Source organism: Nyctereutes procyonoides, unplaced genomic scaffold, assembly GCF_905146905.1.
Source record: "Nyctereutes procyonoides isolate TBG_1078 unplaced genomic scaffold, NYPRO_anot_genome, whole genome shotgun sequence".
Taxonomy (NCBI): Eukaryota; Metazoa; Chordata; class Mammalia; order Carnivora; family Canidae; genus Nyctereutes; species Nyctereutes procyonoides.
Genome location: NW_026575125.1, coordinates 45594982 through 45616547, shown reverse-complemented (window position 1 = coordinate 45616547; position 21566 = coordinate 45594982). Strand labels below are relative to the sequence as shown.

Below are 21566 nucleotides of genomic sequence, written 5' to 3'. Positions count from 1 at the left end.
ACCCTGACCCAATTGGAGTTAAACATAACTCTAGGTAAAAAAACAACAACAACATAACTCTAGGTGTAAATATGTTGCAGTACAAAGTAAAGATTTTTGGTTCTCCTACTTGGAAAAACAAACATATACACATATTTCTTTGCTGTCTACTTACCAGTTTCCCTCCCCTTGTGGACTTAATGGGTGACATAACTATCTACTGTGACTAGACCCTTTTTAGCCTAACAGAAGCTTAATGCATTGAAATTCTTGTCAGATTCCAGAAAACTACCATTTTTTATAATTTAAATGAAATAAAAGGTCAGTTGAGTTCAACAAAAATATATAGGTCCACAGGCTCTAGAGCCAAAATCCAGGCTTTGTTCCTTCCAGCCATGTGACCTTAGGAGTAACAATGTAAAAATGGGGATGATAGTAATAATAGTTATGGCCTTATAAGATTGAATATTAAATAATTTAATGAATGCAGAGTACTTAGGACATTGCTTAGCACATAGTATATGTTCAGGATCTGTTAGCTATTATTATTGATATTACTCTGTTCCAAGTTTCATGTTGGAGCCAGGAATAGATAGTCTCCGCAGTTAAGGAAGTTAGCACCATAAAACCAGTATGCAGATTATTTCAGGATGCTCTAAGTGCAGTGATAGAGGCATACACAGGAAGGACACTTAAAGGTCTGTTTCTATTACATAAAAAATGCTGCTCTTCAGGAAGAAGCCTGGTACAATAGAAATAGTGCATTCCGGAGTCAGAACAGCCTAGGTTTGAATCTCGTGTACACTCATAAACATTATGCAGCTTTAGGAGCAGCCAACCTCTCATAGTCTTAGTTTTCCCATTCCTAAAATGGGGTGAAGTTTCTGACGTCTTCCTGCTGGAAGTGCCCTGTTTGGGTGCTCTGTGGTCTAAAATGTCCCTAAGGGATGCCTGGGTGGCTCAGCAATTGAGTGTCTGCCTTAGGCTCACGGCACGATTCTGGGATCTGGGATCGAGTGCCACATCTGGCTCCACACAGGGAGCCTGCTTCTTCCTCTGCCTATGTCTCTGCCTCTCTCTGTGTGTCTCATGAATAGATAGGTTTTAAAGATTTATTTATTTTAGACTCAGCACAGCACACATGATTTGGAGGAGGGGCAGAGGGAGAGATGCTTCAAGTAGAATCCCTGCAGAGCATGTAGCCCAACCTGGGGCTAGATACCACAACCCATGAGATCATTACCTGAGCCAAAACCAAAAGTCAGAGGCTTAACCAACTGAGCCACCCAGCTGCCCACAAGCAAAGATTTTTTAAAAGGTGTTAGGTAGAGGAAAAAAAGACATTAGATTAACTTAAAATCAGATTCTGACTATGTTATTTAACCTTTCTGTGTCTATTTCCACATGTAAGTTTTTTCATCCATATCGACTTTGCTCATAGTTGTTCTGACAATGAGATAATGTATATAAAGTATATGTAGAATATAGAAGGTGCTGAGCAATAAATAATAGCTTTATTATTTTTCTAACAAAGATATCTCTGTTTGTTTGTTTGTTTATTTATTTATTTATTTATTTATTTATTTATTTATTTATTTATTTATTTATGATAGACATAGAGAGAGGCAGAGACACAGGAGGAGGGAGAAGCAGGCCCCATGCAGGGAACCCGACGCGGGACTCGATCCTGGGACTCCAGGATCGCACCCTGGGACAAAGGCAGGTGCTAAACCGCTAAGCCACCCAGGGATCCCAGATATCTCTGTTATTGTGTGAAGTGGAAACTTAAGTAATATATACCATGTTAATTTCTGTATTCTCTTGAAGAGCCTTACACCACAGTTTCATGAAAGGACTGGGCATTTCAATGAATACATAGATAATACTGTGTTTGTTTATAGTAGGAATAATCAAGTTTGAAACTAGGAGAGACTTTTTTTATAGAGTAATGTGTTCAGCCATGTGTGATCTTATATTTCAACTATAACATTTAGTTACTAACCTTTTTTTTAATTTTTTTTTAGTTACTAACCTTCTGAACTTCTAACCAAATATAGTCAGTTTCTGTTACATTACATGTTCCTCTCTTCTTCCTTCTTAGGTCTTTCAGAGCCTTGAAGACCACCATTTGGAAGTGGTGGCTTTTTTCAGGGAAAATGGCTTCCATGGCCTTCTTGCCCATGACTCCGAGTATGCTCTCTACAATATTCCTTCTTACTACAGTTCCCATGCTCTGAAGCTGAGCTGGAATGGGAAGAATCTAACTACCAATCAGTTCCTGATGCAGGAGGTAGCCAAGCAGCTGGGCTTGAAGCGGATGAATTTTCCCATATTTGCTGCTTTGCTAGGTAGGTATCCAAAGAACAGATTCCAGTGATTGGTAAAGTTTCCTCTTCCAATGTTAAGACATGAAGACCAGAGCAATTTAGCCTATCATTATTGAATTTATCCTTTTAAAGTCTACATGCCAACACTATGCTGGGGAAAATTCAGCAGGCTTTTGGAATTCTTACTGGAAACTCAGCATGTTTGTCTTATGAATTTAACACAGATATCCTAGAAAATTATTTTGATTTTTGTAAGACTTTTTTTTGTTATATTCCATAACTATTTTATGTAGAGTACTGTCTTAGGCCAAACATTTTAATAACTCTAAATAGCTTTAGCTCCCCCTTTAGAGCATTTGCATTTCTTTCCTGCTGTCTCAATTTAGATCAAGAACACAAATTGTTGTATATGTTTTTCTCTTTCTGTTTTGCTAACATTTTATTCTGATAATTTCCAAACACACAGCAAAATTGAAAGAATTTGGTAGTGAAAATCCTATAAATCCTACATCTACCACCTGTATTCTTCCCTTAACATTTTCCTATATTTGCTTTATCATATATCTTGTCCATTCTATCCATCCATCAATTTATCTTTTAAGTATACATCTAAAAGTAAATTGCAGAGAGTTATGTTTTCCTAAAGACTTATTTACTTATTTGAGATAGAGGGAAAATGTGAGGGGGGAGGGGTAGTAGAGGAGGAGAGAGACTCTTAAATTAGACTCCCTGCTGAGTGCAGAGCCCAACCCAGGGCTTGATCCCAGAACCCTGAGATCATGATCTGAGCTGAAACCAAGGTTTGGATGCTTAACCAACTGAGCCACCTGAATATCTTGAGAGTTGACTATGTTTTCAGGTGGCTTTCCAAGTACTGACAGCATGAAGGTTAATATATTGTGTCAGGTGTAACCTCTGCTTAAAATCCTGAAGGATTTGGTTTTGGCTCATCTAAAGGAGTCAGTACAGGTTTTAGAATTAGGCCTATGACAAATCCCTGAAGTTATATCTCCCTAGTTTCAATTTCCTCATGTGTGAAATGGAATAGTACACTTCATTGTGTTATTGACAAAATTAAATGAGATATAAAATGCCCAGCACTTACTAAGCAGTCTAATTGTGGTTGCTATTATAAAAGGCAGAATGACTAGGTGATAGATAATAGCATGGGCTTTGGAGTCTGCTTCTTATCCTGGTGGGGGCACTTATTAACCAAGCTACTTTGGGCTAAGTCACCAAACTTGTTTGAACCTCACTTTCCTTATCTGTAAGATGGGGATAATAATACTACTATGGGTGATTATTACAATGATAAAACATAAAATGTAGGTGATACAAAGTAGGTAATCACATAGATACTATAGATATTACATTGAGAACCTACACCTGTGTGAATTATTTGATTATTTTCTTTCCCAGAAGTCCTTTCATGGCCTGGAGGCTCTATGAAAACATTTGTACAGTCAAAAAATGATAAAATGTACTTTATAGGTAACCACATTCTCCCAGACGAGGACCTGGCTGCTTTTCACTGGAGCCTCTTGGGACCAGAACATCCCCTTGCATCACTTAAGGTAAAGTGCCCCATTTCCTGCTTATGCATCCATGTCTAGGGGATATTGGGGTTTTTTCCATTGGCGTTTTGATAGAATAATTACCTTTCATTAGGCTTAAAATATTTTAAATGCAGAAAATTATAATTATGATCAATACCCTTAATATCTTTTTTTATTAAGTTTTTATGTTAATTCCAGTATAGTTAACATACAGTGTTATATTAGTTTCAGGTATACAATATAGTGATTCAACAATTGCATACATTATCAAGTGCTCATCAAGACAAGTGCACTTCTTAATCATCATCACCTATTTAACCCATCTCCATACCCATCCCTGCCTCTAGTAACCATCTGTTCTCTACACTTAAGAGTCTGTTTCTTGGTTTGTCTCTTTTTTCCCTTTGTTTTTTTTTCTTTCTTAAATTCCACATATGAGTGGAACCATATATTTCCTGACTGAATTATTTCACTTAGCATTACATTCTCTAGATCCATCCATGTCATTGCAAATGGTAAGATTTCATCCCTTTTTATTGGAATAACATTCCATTGTATATATATACTACTTCTTTATCCTTTCATCTATCAGTGGACACTTGGGCTGCTTCCATGTCTTGGCTATTGAAAATAATGCTGCCTTAAACATAGGGATGTATGTATCCCTTTGATTTGTGTTTTTGTATTCTTTATGTAAATACCCAGCAGTGCCATTATTGGATTGTAAGGCACTTCTATTTAACTTTCTGAAGAACATCCATACTGTTTTCCACAGTGGCTTCAAAGCGGCATTCCCACCCACAGTACATAAGGATTCCTTTTTCTCCATATCCTTACCAACACTTGTTTCTTGTGTCTTTGACTTTAGCCATTCTGACAGGTGTGAGGTGATACCTCATTAGTTTTTATTTGCAATTCCCTGATGATGAGCCATGTTGAGCATCTTTCCATGCATCTATTGGCTGTGTGTATGTCTTTTACAGAGAAATGTCTGTTCATCTTCTGCCCATTTTTAAATGGATTATTGTTTTTTATGGGTGTTGCATTGTATCAGTTCTTCGTATATTTTGGATACAAACCCTTTATTTTACATGCCATTTGCAAATATCTTCTTCCATTCAGTAGGTTGCCTTTTCGATTTGTTGATTGTTTTCCTTTGCTACACAGAAACTTTTTATTTTGTTTTCTTTTAAGGTTTTATTTATTTATTCATGAGAGACACATAGAGAGAGAGAGGCAGAGACACAGGCAGAGAGAGAAGCAGGCTCCATGCAGGGAGCCTGATGTGGGACTCAATCCTGGGACTCCAGGATCATGCCCAGGGCCAAAGGCAGGCACTCAACTGCTGAGCCACTCAGGCGTCCCAGAAATTTTTTATCTTATAGTCTCAGTAGTTTTTTTACTTTTGTTTCTCTTGCCTCAGAAGTCATGTCTCATGTCTAGAAAAATGTTGTTACAGCCATTGTTGAGGAGTACTGCCTGTGCCCTCTTCAAGGATTTTTATGGTTTCAGGTCTCACATTTAAGTCTTTAATCTATTTTGACTTTATTTTTGTGTATGGTGTAAAAAAGTGGGCCAGTTTCATTCTTTTTCATGCAGCTGTCCAGTTTTCCCAGCACCATTTGTCAAAGAGACTTTTTCCTGTTGTATATTCATTCCTTCTTTGTCAAAGTTTAATTGAACATACAATTGTATGTTTATTTCTGGGTTTTCTGGTCTAGTCTATTGATCTATTTGTCTATTTTTATACTAGTTTACCATACCGTTTTAATTACTACTGCTTTGTAATATAAATTGATATCTGGAATTCTGATACCTCCAGTTTTGTTTTACTTTTTCAAGATAGCTTTGGCTATTGGAGGTCTTTCATGGTTCCATACAAATACTAGCATTCATTGTTCTAGTTCTGTGACAAATGCTTTCGGTATTTTGATAGGGATTGCATTAAATGTATAGATTGCTTTGGGTAGTATAGAAAAAGTGTAGTGTAGAAAAATTTTAACAGTATTTGTTCTTCCAACCCATGAGCATGAAATATCTTTGCATCAGCTTGAATTTCTTTCATCAGTATTTTATAGTCTTCAGAGAACTTATTCCTAGATATTTTTTTTGTTTCTGGCACAATTATAAGTGAGATTGTTTTCTTAATTTCACTTTCTACTGTTTCATTATTGGTGTATAGGAACATAACAGATCTCTGTACATTGATTTTGTATCCTGAGAGTTTACTAAATTCATTAATGAGTTCCAGTAGGTTTCTGGTGGAGTCTTTAGGGTTTTCTATATAGAATATCATGTCATCTGCAATATTGAGAGTTTTGCTTCTTCCTTACCAATTTGGATACCTTTTATTTCTTTATGTTGTTTAATGGCTGTGGGTAGGACTTCCAGTACTATGTTGAATAAAAGTGGTGAGAGTGGACATCCTTATCTTGTTCCTGACCTTACAGGAAAAGCTCAGTTTTTCTCCATTGAGTATGATGTTCACTGTGGCTTTTTCATATAAGGCCTTTATTATGTTGAGGGTATGTTCCCTCTAGACCTACTTTGCAAAAGGCTTTTATCATGAATGATGTTGTACTTTGTCAAATGCTTTTTCTGCATCTGTTAAAATGATCATATGGTTTTGATCCTTTCTCTTAATTGATGTGATGTATCACATTGATTGTCTTTGCAAGTATTGAACCACTCTTGCATCCCAGGAATAAATCCCACTTGATCCTGGTGAATGATTTCTTTAATACATTGTTGTATTCGACTTGCTAATATTTTGTTGAGGATTTTTGCATCTATATTCATGAGAGATATTGGCCTGTAATTCTCTCTTTGTGATGTCTTTATCTGGTTTTGGTATCAAGATGATACTAGCCTGATGGAATGAATTTGGAAGATGTCCTTCCTCTTTTATTTTTTGAAATAGTTTGAGAACAATAGGTATTAACTCTTCTTAAATCTTTGGTACAATTCAAACGTGAAGCCGTTTGGTCCTAGAGTTTTTTTAAATTTCTATGTCATTTGTTTCTTCTGTAGTCTTTCTTATTTCCTTCTTTCTGCTGGGTTGAGTTTTCTTTGTTCTTTTTCTAGCTCCATTAGGTATGTAGTTAGGTTGTTTATTTGAGACTTGCTTTTAGAGGTAGGCCTGAATTGTTAGAAACTTCTCTCTTAGAACCATTTTTGCTGCATCCCAAAAATTTTGGGTCACTGTGTTTTCATTTTCAATGGTTTCCTTGTAATATTTTATTTCTTCTTTGACTTGTTGGTTGACCCATTCATTGTGTGGTAGCATATTATTTAACCTCCATGTATTTGTACTCTTTCCAGATTTTTTCTTGTGGTTGATTTCTAGTCTCATAGTGTTACGGTCAGAAAATATACATGATATGATTTTGATTTTTTTGAGACTTGTATTGTGGCCTGCCGTACTATCTGGAGACTGTTTCATATGCACTTATAAAGAATGTATATACTGGTGTTTTAGGATTGAATGTTCTGAATATGTCTTGTTAAATCCCATCTGTTCCAGGGTGTAATTCAAAGCCATTGTTTCCACATTGATTTTATGTTTGGATGATCTGTTCATAAATATCTGTGGGTTGTTAATGTCCCCTATTATTATTGTGTTCCTATCAATCATTTCCTTTATATTTGTTATTAACTCCTTTATGTTTTTGGTGTTCCCATGTTGACTGTATATATATTTACAATTACTGTATCCTCTTACTGGATTAGCCTTTTTATTATTATATAGTGTCTTTCTTTGCCTCTTTTTGCAGCATTTTTTTTTTTTTTTTGTAAATCTGTCTTGTCTGATATAAGTACTGCCACGTTGGCTTTCTTTTAACAATCATTTGCAAGATTGATGTTTTTTCATCCCCTCAATTTAAATCTGTGGGTATGTAAAGTCTGAAAATGTACACAGCATATAGATGGGTCTTGTTATTTTTTTAATCCATTCTGGCACTCTATGTCTTTTGATTGGAGCATATAGTCCATTTACATTCAATGTAATTATTGATATGTATTTTTTTCCATTTTGTTACCTGTTGTTGTTTCTGTAGATTTTCTCTGGTCCCTTCTTCTCTTTCTCTTTGACATGGTTTGTTGGCTTCTTTAGTTATATACTTTGATTCCTTTCCATTGTTTGCATATCTATTACTGGTTTTTGATTTGTGGTTATCATCAGATTTGTATATAATCTCTAAATATAGCAGTCTGTACTAAATTGATGGTTGCTTAATTTTCTTTATTTTTATTTTTATTTTTTATAGATTTTATTTATTTATTCATGAGACACAGAGAGAGAGAGGCAGAGACACAGGCAGAGAGAGGAGAAGCAGGCTCCCTGCAAGGAGCCCGATGCAGGACTCGATCCCAGGACTCCAGGATCACACCCTGAGCCAAAGGCTCGACCACTGAGCCACCCAGGCATCCCGGTTGCTTAATTTTAAACCCATTACTTCTCTCCCCTCTCACGTTTTAGGTATATGATATCATATTTTGCATCCTTTTATTTTATGAATCTCTTGACTGATTTTTACAGAAATATTTATTTTATTGCTTTTGTGTTTTTTACTTTTCATACCTTCACTTTTGGTCTCATTTACACTCAAAGAACCCCCTTTAATATTTCTTGTGGGGCTGGTTTAGTGGTCATGAACTCCTTTAGTTTTTGTTTATCTGATAAACTGTTTATATATTCTATTCTGAATGATAGCTTTGCTGGGTAGAGTATTCTTGGCTACAAGTTTTTCCCATTTAGCACTTTGAATGCCACTTTATCATGATACTTCCTTCTGGCTTGTGCTATTTTTGCTTGAAAAATCTGCTGCTCACTTATGGGGTTGTCTTTTCCCTTACTTTTAAAATTTTTGCTTGATCACTACTTTTTGCCATTTTAATTACTATGTTTCTTAGAGTGGACCTCTTTGGGTTGATTTTTTTGGGAATCTTTGTGCCTCTTGGATCTGCATATCTGTTTGTTTCTCCAGAATAAGTAAGTTTGTAGGTATTATTTCTTTAAAGAAATTTCCTGCCTCATTATTTCTCTTTTTTTCTGAGATCTCTATAATGCTAATATATTACACTTGTTATAGTCACTGAGTTCCCTAAGACTATTCTCAATTTGCATAATTTTCTTTTCTTTCTTTGCTTAGTTTGGTTACTTTCCATTACTGTGTTATCCAGGTCATTAATTCATTCCTTTGTTTCATCTAGCCTGGCATATATAGCATTAAGTGTATTTTTAATTTTATTTATTGTGTTCTTGATCTCTTTTTTTAATAAATTTATTTATTATTGGTGTTTAATTTACCAACATACAGAATAACATCCAGTGCTCATCCTGTCAAGTGCCCCCCTCAGTGCCCATCACCCATTTACTCCCACCCTCCACCTTCCTCCCTTCGGCCACACCTAGTTCGTTTCCCAGAGTTAGGAGTCTTTATGTGCTGTCTCCCTTTCTGATATTTCCCTCACATTTCTTCTCCCTTCCCTTATATTCCCTTTCACCATTATTTATATTCCCCAAATGAATGAGAACATACCCTGTTTGTCCTTCTCCGATTGACTTACTTCACTCAGCATAATACCCTCCAGTTCCATCCACGTTGAAGCAAATGGTGGGTATTTGTCGTTTCTAATGGCTGAGTAATATTCCATTGTATACATAAATCACATCTTCTTTATCCATTCATCTTTCGATGGACACCGAGGCTCCTTCCACAATTTGGCTAATTGTGGACATTGCTTCTAGAAACATCCGGGTGCAGGTGTCCCAACGTTTCACTGCATCTGTATCTTTGGGGTAAATCCCGAGCAGTGCAATTGCTAGGTCATAGGGCAGGTCTATTTTTAACTCTTTGAGGAACCTCCACACAGTTTTCCAGAGTGGCTGCACCAGTTCACATTCCCACCAACAGTGTAAGAGGGTTCCCTTTTCTCTACATCCTCTCCAACATTTGTTGTTTCCTGCCTTGTTAATTTTCCCCATTCTCACTGGTGTGAGGTGGTATCTCATTGTGGTTTTCATTTGTATTTCCCTGATGGCAAGTAATGCAGAGCGTTTTCTCATGTGCGTGTTGGCCATGTCTATGTCTTCCTCTGTGAGATTTCTGTTCAACTCTTTTGCCCATTTCATGATTGGATTGTTTGTTTCTTTGGTGTTGAGTTTAATAAGTTCTTTATAGATCTTGGAAACTACCTTTTATCTGATACGTCATTTGCACTATCTTCTCCCATTCTGTAGGTTGTCTTTTAGTTTTGTTGACTGTATCCTTTGCTGCGCAAAAGCTTCTTATCTTGATGAAGTCCCAATAGTTCATTTTTGCTTTTCTTTTGCCTTCGTGGATGTATCTTGCAAGAAGTTACTGTGGCCGCGTTCAAAAAGGGTGTTGCCTGTGTTCTCCTCTAGTATTTTGAGGGAATCTTGTCTCACATTTAGATCTTTCATCCATTTTGAGTTTATCTTTGTGTATGGTGAAAGAGAGTGGTCTAGTTTCATTCTTCTGCATGTGGATGTCCAATTTTCCCAGCACCATTTATTGAAGAGACTGTCTTTCTTCCAGTGGATAGTTTTTCCTCCTTTATCGAATGTTAGTTGACCATAAAGTTGAGGGTCCACTTCTGGGTTCTCTATTCTGTTCCATTGATCTATGTGTCTGTTTTTGTGCCAGTACCACACGGTCTTGATGACCACAGCTTTGTAGTACAACCTGAAATCTGGCATTGTGATGCCCCCAGATATGGTTTTCTTTTTTAAAATTCCCCTGGCTATTCGGGGTCTTTTCTGATTCCACACAAATCTTAACAGGATTTGTTCTAACTCTCTGAAGAAAGTCCATGGTATTTTGATAGGGATTGCATTAAACGTGTAAATTGCCCTGGGTAACATTGACATTTTCACAGTATTAATTCTGCCAATCCATGAGCATGGAATATTTTTCCATCTCTTTGTGTCTTCCTCAATTTCTTTCAGAAGTGTTCTATAGTTTTTAGGGTATAGATCCTTTACCTCTTTGGTTAGGTTTATTCCTAGGTATCTTATGCTTTTGGGTGCAATTGTAAATAGGATTGACTCCTTAATTTCTCTTTCTTCAGTCTCATTGTTAGTGTATAGAAATGCCACTGACTTCTGGGCATTGATTTTTGTATCCTGCCACGCTGCCAAATTGCTGTATGAGTTCTAGCAATCTTGGGGTGGAGGCTTTTGGGTTTTCTATGTAGAGTATCATGTCATCGGCGAAGAGGGAGAGTTTGACTTCTTCTTTGCCAATTCGAATGCCTTTAATGTCTTTTTGTTGTCTGATTGCTGAGGCTAGGACTTCCAGTACTATGTTGAATAGCAGTGGTGAGAGTGGACATCCTTGTCTTGTTCCTGATCTTAGGGGAAAGGCTCCCAGTACTTCCCCATTGAGAATGATATTTGCTGTGGGCTTTTCGTAGATGGCTTTTAAGATGTTGAGGAATGTTCCCTCTATTCCTACACTCTGAGGAGTTTTGATCAGGAATGGATGCTGTATTTTCTCAAATGCTTTGTCTGCATCTAATGAGAGGATCATATGGTTCTTGGTTTTTCTCTTGCTGATATGATGAATCACATTGATTGTTTTACGAGTGTTGAACCAGACTTGTGTCCCGGGGATAAATCCTACTTGGTCATGGTGAATAATTTTCTTAATGTATTGTTGGATCCTATTAGCTAGTATCTTGTTGAGAATTTTTGCATCCATGTTCATCAGGGATATTGGTCTGTAATTCTCCTTTTTGGTGGGGGTCTTTGTCTGCTTTTGGAATTAAGGTGATGCTGGCCTCATAGAACGAATTTGGAAGTACTCCATTGCTTTCTATCTTTCCAAACAGCTTTAGTAGAATAGGTATGATTTCTTCTTTAAAGGTTTGATAGAATTCCCCTGGGAAGCCATCTGGCCCTGGACTTTTGTGTCTTGGGAGGTTTTTGATGACTGCTTCAATTTCCTCCCTGGTTATTGGCCTGTTCAGGTTTTCTATTTCTTCCTGGTCCAGTTTTGGTAGTTTGTTGCTTTCCAGGAATGCGTCCATTTCTTCTAGATTGCCTAATTTATTGGCGTAGAGCTGTTCATATGTTTTTAAAATCGTTTGTATTTCCTTGGTGTTGGTAGTGATCTCTCCTTTCTCATTCATGATTTTATTAATTTGAGTCTTCTCTCTCTTCTTTTTAATAAGGCTGGCTAATGGTTGATCTATCTTATTAATTCTTTCAAAGAACCAACTCCTGGTTCTGTTGATCTGTTCCACAGTTCTTCTGGTCTCGATTTCGTTGAGTTCTGCTCGAGTCTTCATTAACTCTCTTCTTCTGCTGGGTGTAGGATCTATTTGCTGTTTTTTCTCTAGCTCCTTTATGTGTAAGGTTAGCTTTTTATTTGAGTCCTTTGCAGTTTTTGAATGGATGCTTGTATTGCGATGTATTGCCCCCTCAGGACTGCTTTTGCTGCATCCCAAAGATTTTGAACGGCTGTATCTTCATTCTCATTAGTTTCCATGAATCTTTTTAATTCTTCCTTAATTTCCTGGTTGACCCTTTCATCTTTTAGCAGGATGCTCCTTAACCTCCACGTGTTTGACGTCCTTCCAAACTTCTTCTTGTGATTTAGTTCTAATTTCAAGGCATTATGGTCTGAGAATATGCAGGGGACGATCCCAATCTTTTGGTATCGGTTCAGACCCGATTTGTGACCCAGTATGTGGTTTATTCTGGAGAAAGTTCCATGTGCACTTGAGAAGAATGTGTATTCAGTTGAGTTTGGATGTAAAGTTCTGTAAGTATCTGTGAAATCCATCTGGTCCAGTGTATCATTTAAAGCTCTCGTTTCTTTGGAGATGTTGTGCTTAGAAGACTTATCGAGGGTAGAAAGAGCTAGATCGAAGTCACCAAGTATAAGTGTATTTTTATCTAAGTATTTATTCACTTTGGTTATTAATTGATTTAAATATTTGGCAGCTCCCACATTCGGGGCATATATATTGAGGATTGTTAAGTCCTCTTGTTGGATAGATCCTTTAAGTATGATATGGTGTCCCTCTTCACCTCTCACTACAGTCTTCGGGGTAAATTTTAGTTTATCTGTTAAAAGGATGGCTACCCCTTCTTTCTTTTGAGGACCATTTGAATGGTAAATGGTTCTCCAACCTTTTATTTTCAGGTTGTAGGTGTGCTTTTGTCTAAAATGAGTCTCTTGTAGACAGCAAATAGATGGGTCCTGCTTTTTTATCCAGTCTGAAACCCTGCGCCTTTTGATGGGTTCATTAAGCCCATTCACGTTCAGAGTTACTATTGAAAGATAAGAGTTTAGTGTCATCATGATATCTATTCAGTCCTTCTTTTTGTGGATTGTTCACTGAACTTCTTCTTAAAGGGGAATTTAAAGAGTCCCCCTTAAAATTTCTTGCAGAGCTGGTTTGGAGGTCACATATTCTTTCAGTTCCTGCCTGTCTTGGAAGCTCTTTATCTCTCCTTCCATTCTGAATGAGAGCCTTGCTGGATAAAGTATTCTTGGTTGCATGTTCTTCTCATTTAGGACCCTGAATATATCCTGCCAGCCCTTTCTGGCCTGCCAGGTCTCTGTGGAGAGGTCTGCTGTTACCCTAATACTCCTCCCCATAAAAGTCAGGGATTTCTTGTCTCTTGCTGCTTTAAGGATCTTCTCCTTATCTTTGGAATTTGCAAGCTTCACTATTAAATGTCGAGGTGTTGAACGGTTTTTATTGATTTTAGGGGAGGGATCTCTCTATTTCCTGGATCTGAATGCCTGTTTCCCTTCCCAGATTAGGAAAGTTTTCAGCTATGATTTGTTCAAATACATATTCCTGCCCTCTGGCCCTTTCGGCGCCCTCGGGAACCCCAATTAAACGTAGGTTTTTCTTCCTCAGGCTGTCGTTTATTTTCCTTAATCTATCTTCATGGTCTTTTAATTGTCTGTCTCATTTTTCCTCAGTTTCCCTCTTTGCCATCAACTTGTCTTCTATGTCGCTCACTCATTCTTCCACCTCGTTAACCCTCGTCGTTAGGACTTCTAGTTTGGATTGCATCTCATTCAATTGATTTTTAATTTGTGCCTGATTGGATCTAAATTCTGCAGTCATGAAGTCTCGTGAGTCCTTAATGCTTTTTTCTAGAGCCACCAGTAGCTGTATAATAGTGCTTCGAATTGTCTTTCTGACATTGAATTGTAATCCAGATTTTGTAACTCTGTGGGAGGGAGGACTGTTTCTTTCTTTTGAGGTGAGGTTTTCCTTCTAGTCATTTTGCTCAGTGCAGAGTGGCCAAAAACAAGTTGTATTGGGAAAAGGAGAAAAAGAGAGGAGAGAAAGAAGGAAAGAAAAGAGAAAAAGAAAAAAAAGAAGAAAATGAAAGAAAGGAAAAAAAAGGTGGGGGAAGCAAACAGAAATCAAAAAGCAAAAAAAAAAAAAAAAACGGGGGAGTATCGTCTGTTTCTGTATACTTTAAGCCCCTTGACTTCCACTGGAACGTGTCCTTCTATCTGGTCTTCTGGGGGAAGGGCCTCTTGTGCTGATTTTCAGGTGTTAGCACTTGGGGGAGCTGCTCTGCCCCTTGCCTGGTGCAGGGCTCAGTGGGGGTGTTTACCTTGTGAGGCCCCAGGAGGAACAACCACAGTGGCGGGGCCAGCTCTGGAGCCCTGGATTCAGCTTCCACAGTAACTAAGGAGCTCTCAGGGTGCAGGGCCTGGACGCTCAGGGGCGGGGCCGTTGATCTGCTCAGCTCGGGGCAGGAGCGTCCTTGCTCTTCTGGGCCCTCCTGGCCTCTGCCTGTCCCGGGGGGAGGTCAAATCCTAGGCTGTGTCCCCGGCGCCCTGTGCTCCTGGGCCTGCTCTGTTGGATTCGCGCTCCGGCCCAAGCCCCTCCGAGCTGCTCCTGGAGCCGTGCAGCCCCCTCCGCACGGAGCCTCTTCCTCTGCCCGAGCCCCCTCCGAGCTGCTCCCGGGTCGAGGCGTGCGCGCTGCAGCCCTTAGGGAGCTCGGCGCACTCTCCTGTGCGCGCAGGTGTCTGTCAGTGTCCCAGGGAGCCTGAGGGCATCCCCGCCCTCCTGGGTCCTGCTCTAAATCCATGGGAGGCCTTTCCGCCTGGGAAGATTGGTGCAGCTCCTGCTTCTCCGGGACGGGCCTCTCCTGTCCTGGGGGCACTCGCCCCGGCCTTAGCCCTGCTCCTTGCGGGGCCCCTCCCCCTCGGATGCCTTTTGTTTCTTTATTTCTTTTTCTCTGTCTTCCTACCTTGATAGAAGCGCGAACTCTTCTCACTGTTGCATTCCAGCTGTTTAAATCTCAGGCCGAATTTGTAGATTTTCAGGATGATTTGAAGGTTATCTAGGTAATTTGTTGGGGACAGGTGATTTGGGGACCCTACTCTTCCGCCATCTTGCCCCTCCTCCTGTTCTTGATCTCTGTTTAGTTCTTCTTTATCTCTATGCTAAGGGTCTCACTGATGTCTTCCACCCTTTTCTCAAGTCCAATGAATATCTTTATGATTGATACTTTAAATTCTCTGTCAGGCCTATTACTTACATCAGTTTCACTTAGATCCCTTGCTGTGGTTTGGCTCTTTTCTTTCATTTGGGTAATATTACTCTCTCTTCTCATTTTGTCTGACTTTTCATGTGTTTCTTTCTGTTAGGAAAGTCAGCTACTTCTCTTGCTGTTAATGATAATAGCCTTATGAAGATGAGTTCCCTGGGGTGCCCTGTAGCATAGTGTCCCCTGTACCCCAGGATGTGACACTTCAAGGAATGTCTCCTACATGTGTTGCATGTGATCTGCTATTGAGTCTTGGCCCCTTTTTTCTTCAGTCTGGTTGTTTGCAAAGGCTCTCTTTGCCTATAGTGGGCAGTATTTTGTCCCCAATGGTGCAGGGGGGCATGTTTTAACACTGTATGTGGTGCTCTGCTTGAGAAATGAGACTTGCCCCTGTTGCTCAGGAACTGAGGTCCCACCATCTTTATCCATTCTTCTATTATGGGCTTTTTCCATAATTTGTTTATTGTAAATAGTGCTGCTAAAAACATAGGAGTGCATGTATCCGTTAGAATTAATGTTTTCACTCTTTTTTTTTAACTTGGTAGCTTTTGCATCATAGGGAATTTTTATTTTTAACTTTTTGAGGAATATCCATACTGTTTTCCACAGTGGCTGTACCAGTTTGCATTCCTACCAACAGTGTAAGAAAATTCATTTTTCTACACATCCTTGCCAACACCTGTTATTTATTTGTGTGTTTTTTATTTTAACCCTTCAGACAGGTGTGAGGTGATACCTCATTATTAGTTTAGGTTTGCATTTCCCGGATGATGAGTGATGTTGAGTGTCTTTTCATGTGTCAGTTGCTATCTGTATGTCTTCTTTGGTGTAAGAGAGTGGAGCAGTTTCATTCTTTTTCATTTAGCTGTCCAGTTTTCGCAACACCATTTGTTGAAGAGAATACCCTTACTATCTTAAGGATTCATACAAACCTCAGAAATGAAATACTAATACACCAGTACATGAAATAATGAGGAAAAGACTGAAGCAGACAGTTCACAAAAGAAGAAATGCAGTGGCCAATAGTATGAGTAGAGAGATGTTAAATCTCACTGGTGATCAGACATGCAAATTATTTTTTTAACCTAACAGTTTGGCAAATATTGAAAAATTAGTCTGCCTACTCCTGTCAAGGCTATGTTGAGACTGATACTCTCATACATTTCTAGTGGTATTGTGAGTTGGTGAATATTTAACTTTTCTCTAATTCTTTAACTCTGCTGGTTTATACCTCTTCCTTTCTCCTCAACCTCTAATACTCCCTCCTTCTGCTCACTGTCAGCTCATGAGCTGGCTTCCTATTTCACTGAGAAAATGAAAGCATTTGAAACAAAAATTCCACCAGATCCTAGGCTATTGTATTCTCACCTATGTGCATCTATGTGCCCACATGTTTTGCCTGCCTTTTGTTAACTGCGGATGACCTGTCCATGTTCCCATCTAAGGCCAACCTCTTTACTTACATGCCAAGTCACATCCCCTCTTGCTAACTTAAGGGCATCACTTTTACAAATCTTACTTCTTTCTCCCACATCATCAGTTTTTCTCTCTTTGTTGGATTTTTTCCAATCAGATTTATAAGCATGCATCCATATTAAAAAAAATAAAGCAGGAATGCCTGGGTGTTTCAGGGGTTGAGCTCCACCTTTGGCTTAGGGCATGATCTCAGAGTTTCAGGATCAGGCCTAGCATCTGGCTCCCTGCTGGGAGCCTACTTCTCCCTCTGCCTATGTCTCTGCCTCTCTCTGTGTGTCTCTCATGAATAAATAAATAAAATATTAAAAAAAAATCAAATCTTGCTCTTAATGTTACTTGCTCCACCCAAGCTACTGTTCCATATTTCCTCTTCTCTTACGGCCCATATGCCTTCTAGAGAGTTTTTTACACTTGAGCTGTTTATTGTCCCTTTTTCCTATTCTCTCTGCAATCTCTTTTACTGAAATTTTTCTTTATGAGGTCAAGGTGTTAATAGTCCTTGATCAAGTTAATAAATCTAATGGCCAGTTCTCAGTTTTTATCTTACTTGGCCAATCAGCAGCTTTTGACCCAATTGCTCACTCCCTCTTCCTTAAAACCTGTTCTTCAGTTAGCTTTAAGGGCACCACTCTCTTCTAGTTTACTTCCTACTTCACTGGCTGCTGTTTTTGTTTCCTTTGTTGCTCCTTTGTCTTCTTTTGTACTTCTTATCTTTGGAGTGCCCCAGAATTCTATCCTTGGTGCCTTCTCTTAGTTCGCCTTGCATATTCTGCCTTAGTGATTGATATCATTCAGTCTCATGACTTTAAGTATCACCTGTTCATTGATGACTCCTAAGTATGTCTCTAGTTTTGACATCCCTCTTGAACTCCAGATTGTAATATCTGAGAGCCTACTAAAAATCTTAAGGAAGTGTATCTAAGTGGAAACTCGTGATCTTTCCCCTAAATCTGTTCCTCCCAGAGCCTTCCCCGTTTTTATTCATGGCAATCTCAGCCTTCTAATTGTTCATGCTAAAAACCATAGAGTCATCCTTGACTTCTCTCTGTCTTTCTCACACTCTATATTTTCTCTGCCACAAATACCATCAGTTCTCCCTCCAATATATGTCTACTTCTCACCATTTTCGTTGCTACTTTCCTGGACAAACCACCAATATTTCTTGCTTGGATTATTATAATAGCTTATTAACTGTTGGTCTTCTATTTGCACTCTTCCCCTCCCCAAAACCTAGTCTTAGCAAAACAGCAAGGGTGAATCTTAAAAACTGATTCAGATCATGTTACTTCTCTATTCAGAATCTTCCAGCGGCTCTTCATGTCACTCACTCAGTCTTGACCATGGCCTACAAAGTTCTGTCCTGACTGGCCTCTGTTACAGTTATGTTGTCTTTTCTCTTCTTTTTTTTGTTAGAACCTTTGTATGTATTATTTTCTCTACTTGAGACATTTTTTCCTCCCATATAGCTATGTCATCACCCTTCTAGGTTTTCTTAAATGTCATTTTCTCAGGCATTTCTTGACCATCTTATTTTGTAACACATGCTTGTGCACATACATGTATACACTTGCATTCCCAAGGTCACCCTCTTCTTAGATTTTCTCCATAGCACTTATCTATATCTAGCACAGTATGCATTTCACGTCTTTATTCTGTTTGACTCTCATCACCCTATCTTGACACACCTACCCCACAATTTAAGCTTCCATGAGGGCAGTGATCTTTATCTTGTTCACAGTTGTATTCTTGCTGCATATGACAGTACCTACTTAGTAAACAGTGTGCAATAAATACTTGTTGAAGGAATGAATGATAGAGCCTTCTGCCCAAACAATTTTATATAAAAAGCCTTTAAGAAGTTTATACTCTTTGAGTAATTATAATTTTAGGAAGCTTGTAATTAATTAATTGGAAAGTAAACAGCAAATGATACCTATGTTTTATCACGGCATTAAAAAAAACTTGTATTTAATTTTTTTTCAAGTATCATAAAGGGGAGAAAATAATAACATAGTCACTATTATAACATCTTCTACCTCCAACAGTTACCAAGATGTAGCCAAACTTGCTGGGGTGTTTTGTTTGTTTCTGTTGCTCATGTATTTTAAAATAAATTCTGGAACACAAGTCATTTTACTCCCACATTCTTCGATATGTATTTGTAAAACATATGGTCATGTTCATGCATAATAAGTACAATGCCATTATTACTTTTAACAAAATTAGGGATCCCTGGGTGGCACAGCGGTTTGGCGCCTGCCTTTGGCTCAGGGCGTGATCTTGGAGACCCGAGATCGAATCCCACGTCGGGCTGCCTGCATGGAGCCTGCTTCTCCCTCTGCCTGTGTCTCTGCCTCTCTCTCTGTCTCTCTCTCTCTCTCTCTCTCTCTCTGACTATCATAAATAAATAAAATCTTTTAAAAAAACAAAATTAATAATAATTTCTTGGTATCATTTTACTTGTCCATTTTAAAAGGATCTTCCTGGGCAGCCTGGGTGGGTCAGCTGTTTATAGTGCCACCTTCAGCCCAGGGTGTGATCCTGGAGACCCGTTATCGAGTCCCACGTCAGGCTACTTGCATGAAGCCTGATTCTCTCTCTGCCTGTGTCTCTGCCTCTCTCTCTGTCTCTCTGTCTCTCTCTCTCTCCTCTGTCTCTCATGAATTAATAAATAAAATCTTTAAAAAAAGATCTTCCTGAATGTCCCAGAAAGGTTTTTTGGTATGTGTGTGGTTAGTTCAAATTAGGATCTAAATACAGTCCACAAATTAAAACCTTACCTTTAATAGTAAAGAATTGGAAGCAACCAAATGGTATTGTGAAAGAAAATTGATCAATTATGATGGTCTCATCAACTGATGTTATCTCTGTAATAGGATTATGAATGATGTGATGTTATCTTTCTGTATACTTTTTGATCTTTTCCAACTGTTCAATACTGAGAATTACTGAGGAAAATATTTTTTTTGAAAAAATCTTTTTAACTATTTTTTATTGGAGTTTGATTTGCCAACATATAGCATAACACCCAGCACTCATCCCATCAAGTGCCCCCCAGAGTGCCCATCAGCTAGTCACCCCAACCCCCTGCCCAACTACCTTTCCACCACCCCTTGTTCGTTTCCCAGAATTAGATGACTCTCATGTTCTGTCACCCTCACTGATATTTCCCACTCATTTTCCCTCTTATCCCCTGTAATCTCTTACACTATTTTTTATATTCCCTGTATGAGTGAAACCGTATATGTTTGTCCTTCTCCGACTGACTTACCTCACTTAGCATAATACTCTCCAGTTCCATCCACGTTGAAGCAAATGGTGTGTATTTGTTTTTTCTAATGGCTGAGTAATATTCCATTGTATACATATACCACAGCTTCTTTATCCACTCATCTTTCGATGGACATTGAAGATCCTTCCACAGTTTCGCTATTGTGGACATTGCTGCTATAAACATTGGGGTGCAAGTGTTTTGGTTTTTTATTACACCTGTATCTTTGGGGTACATCCCCAGTAGTGAAATTGCTGGGTCATAGGGTAGCTCTATTTTTAACTATTTGAGGAACCTCCACACAGTTTTCAGAGTAGCTGTACCAGTTCACATTCCCACCAACAGTGTAAGAGGGTTCCCCTTTCTCCACATCCTCTCCAACATTTGTTGTTTCCCGTCTTGTTAATTTCCACCATTCTCACTGGTGTGAGGTGATATCTCATTGTTATTTTGATTTGTATTTCCCTGATGGCAAGTGATGCAGAGCATTTTCTCATGTGCTTGTGGGCCATGTGTATGTCTTCTTTGGTGAAATTTCTGTTCGAGTGTTTTGCCCATTTCATGATTGGATTGTTTCTTTGCTGTTGAGTTTAATAAGTTCTTTATAGATCTTGGAAACTAGCCCTTTATCTGATAGGTCATTTGCAAATATCTTCTCCCATTCTGTAGGTTGTCTTTTAGTATTGTTGACTGTTTCTTTTGCTGTGCAAAAGCTTTTTATCTTGTTGAAGTCCCAATAGTTCATTTTGGCTTTTGTTTCCCTTGCTTTCATAGATGTATCTTGCAAGAAGTTGCTGTGGCCATGTTCAAAAAAGGGTGTTGCCTGTGTTCTGCTCTAGGATTTTCATGAATTCTTGTCTGACATTTAGATCTTTCATCCATTTTGAGTTTATCTTTGTGTATGGTGTGAAGAATGGTCTAGTTTCATTCTTCTGCATGTGGATGTCCAATTTTCTCCACACTATTTAATGAAGAGACTTCCTTTTACAAGCAGATAGTCTTTCCTGCTTTGTTGAATATTAGTTGACGATAGAGATAAGGACCCATATCTGTATTCTCTGTTCTGCTCCATTTATCTATCTGTCTGTTTTTGTGCCAGTACCACACTGTCTTGATGATCACAGCTTTGTAGTACAACCTGAAATCTGGCATTGTGATGCCCCCGGCTCTGGTTTTCTTTTTCAGTATTCCCCTGGCTACTTGGGGTATTTTCTGATTCCACACAAATCTTTTTTTTTTATGATAGTCACAGAGAGAGAGAGAGAGACAGAGAGAGACAGAGACAGAGACACAGGCAGAGGGAGAAGCAGGCTCCATGCATCGGGAGCCCGATGTGGGATTTGAACCCGGGTCTCCAGGATCGCGCCCTGGGCCAAAGGCAGGCGCCAAACCGCTGC

At 38.7% G+C, this 21566-nt stretch overlaps 1 protein-coding gene across 3 annotated transcripts in view; it reads left to right on the top strand.

Annotated features, from left to right (window-relative positions):
* Positions 1 to 21566, top strand: part of FAM120C (family with sequence similarity 120C) — a 173502-nt gene that overhangs the window by 22755 nt on the left and 129181 nt on the right. For all 3 annotated transcript variants that reach the window (XM_055339107.1, XM_055339106.1, XM_055339108.1), the window contains exons 2-3: positions 2081 to 2327; positions 3798 to 3880. In XM_055339107.1, the coding sequence (XP_055195082.1) occupies positions 2081 to 2327; positions 3798 to 3880 (330 nt within the window). The remainder of the gene's footprint in view (positions 1 to 2080; positions 2328 to 3797; positions 3881 to 21566) is intronic.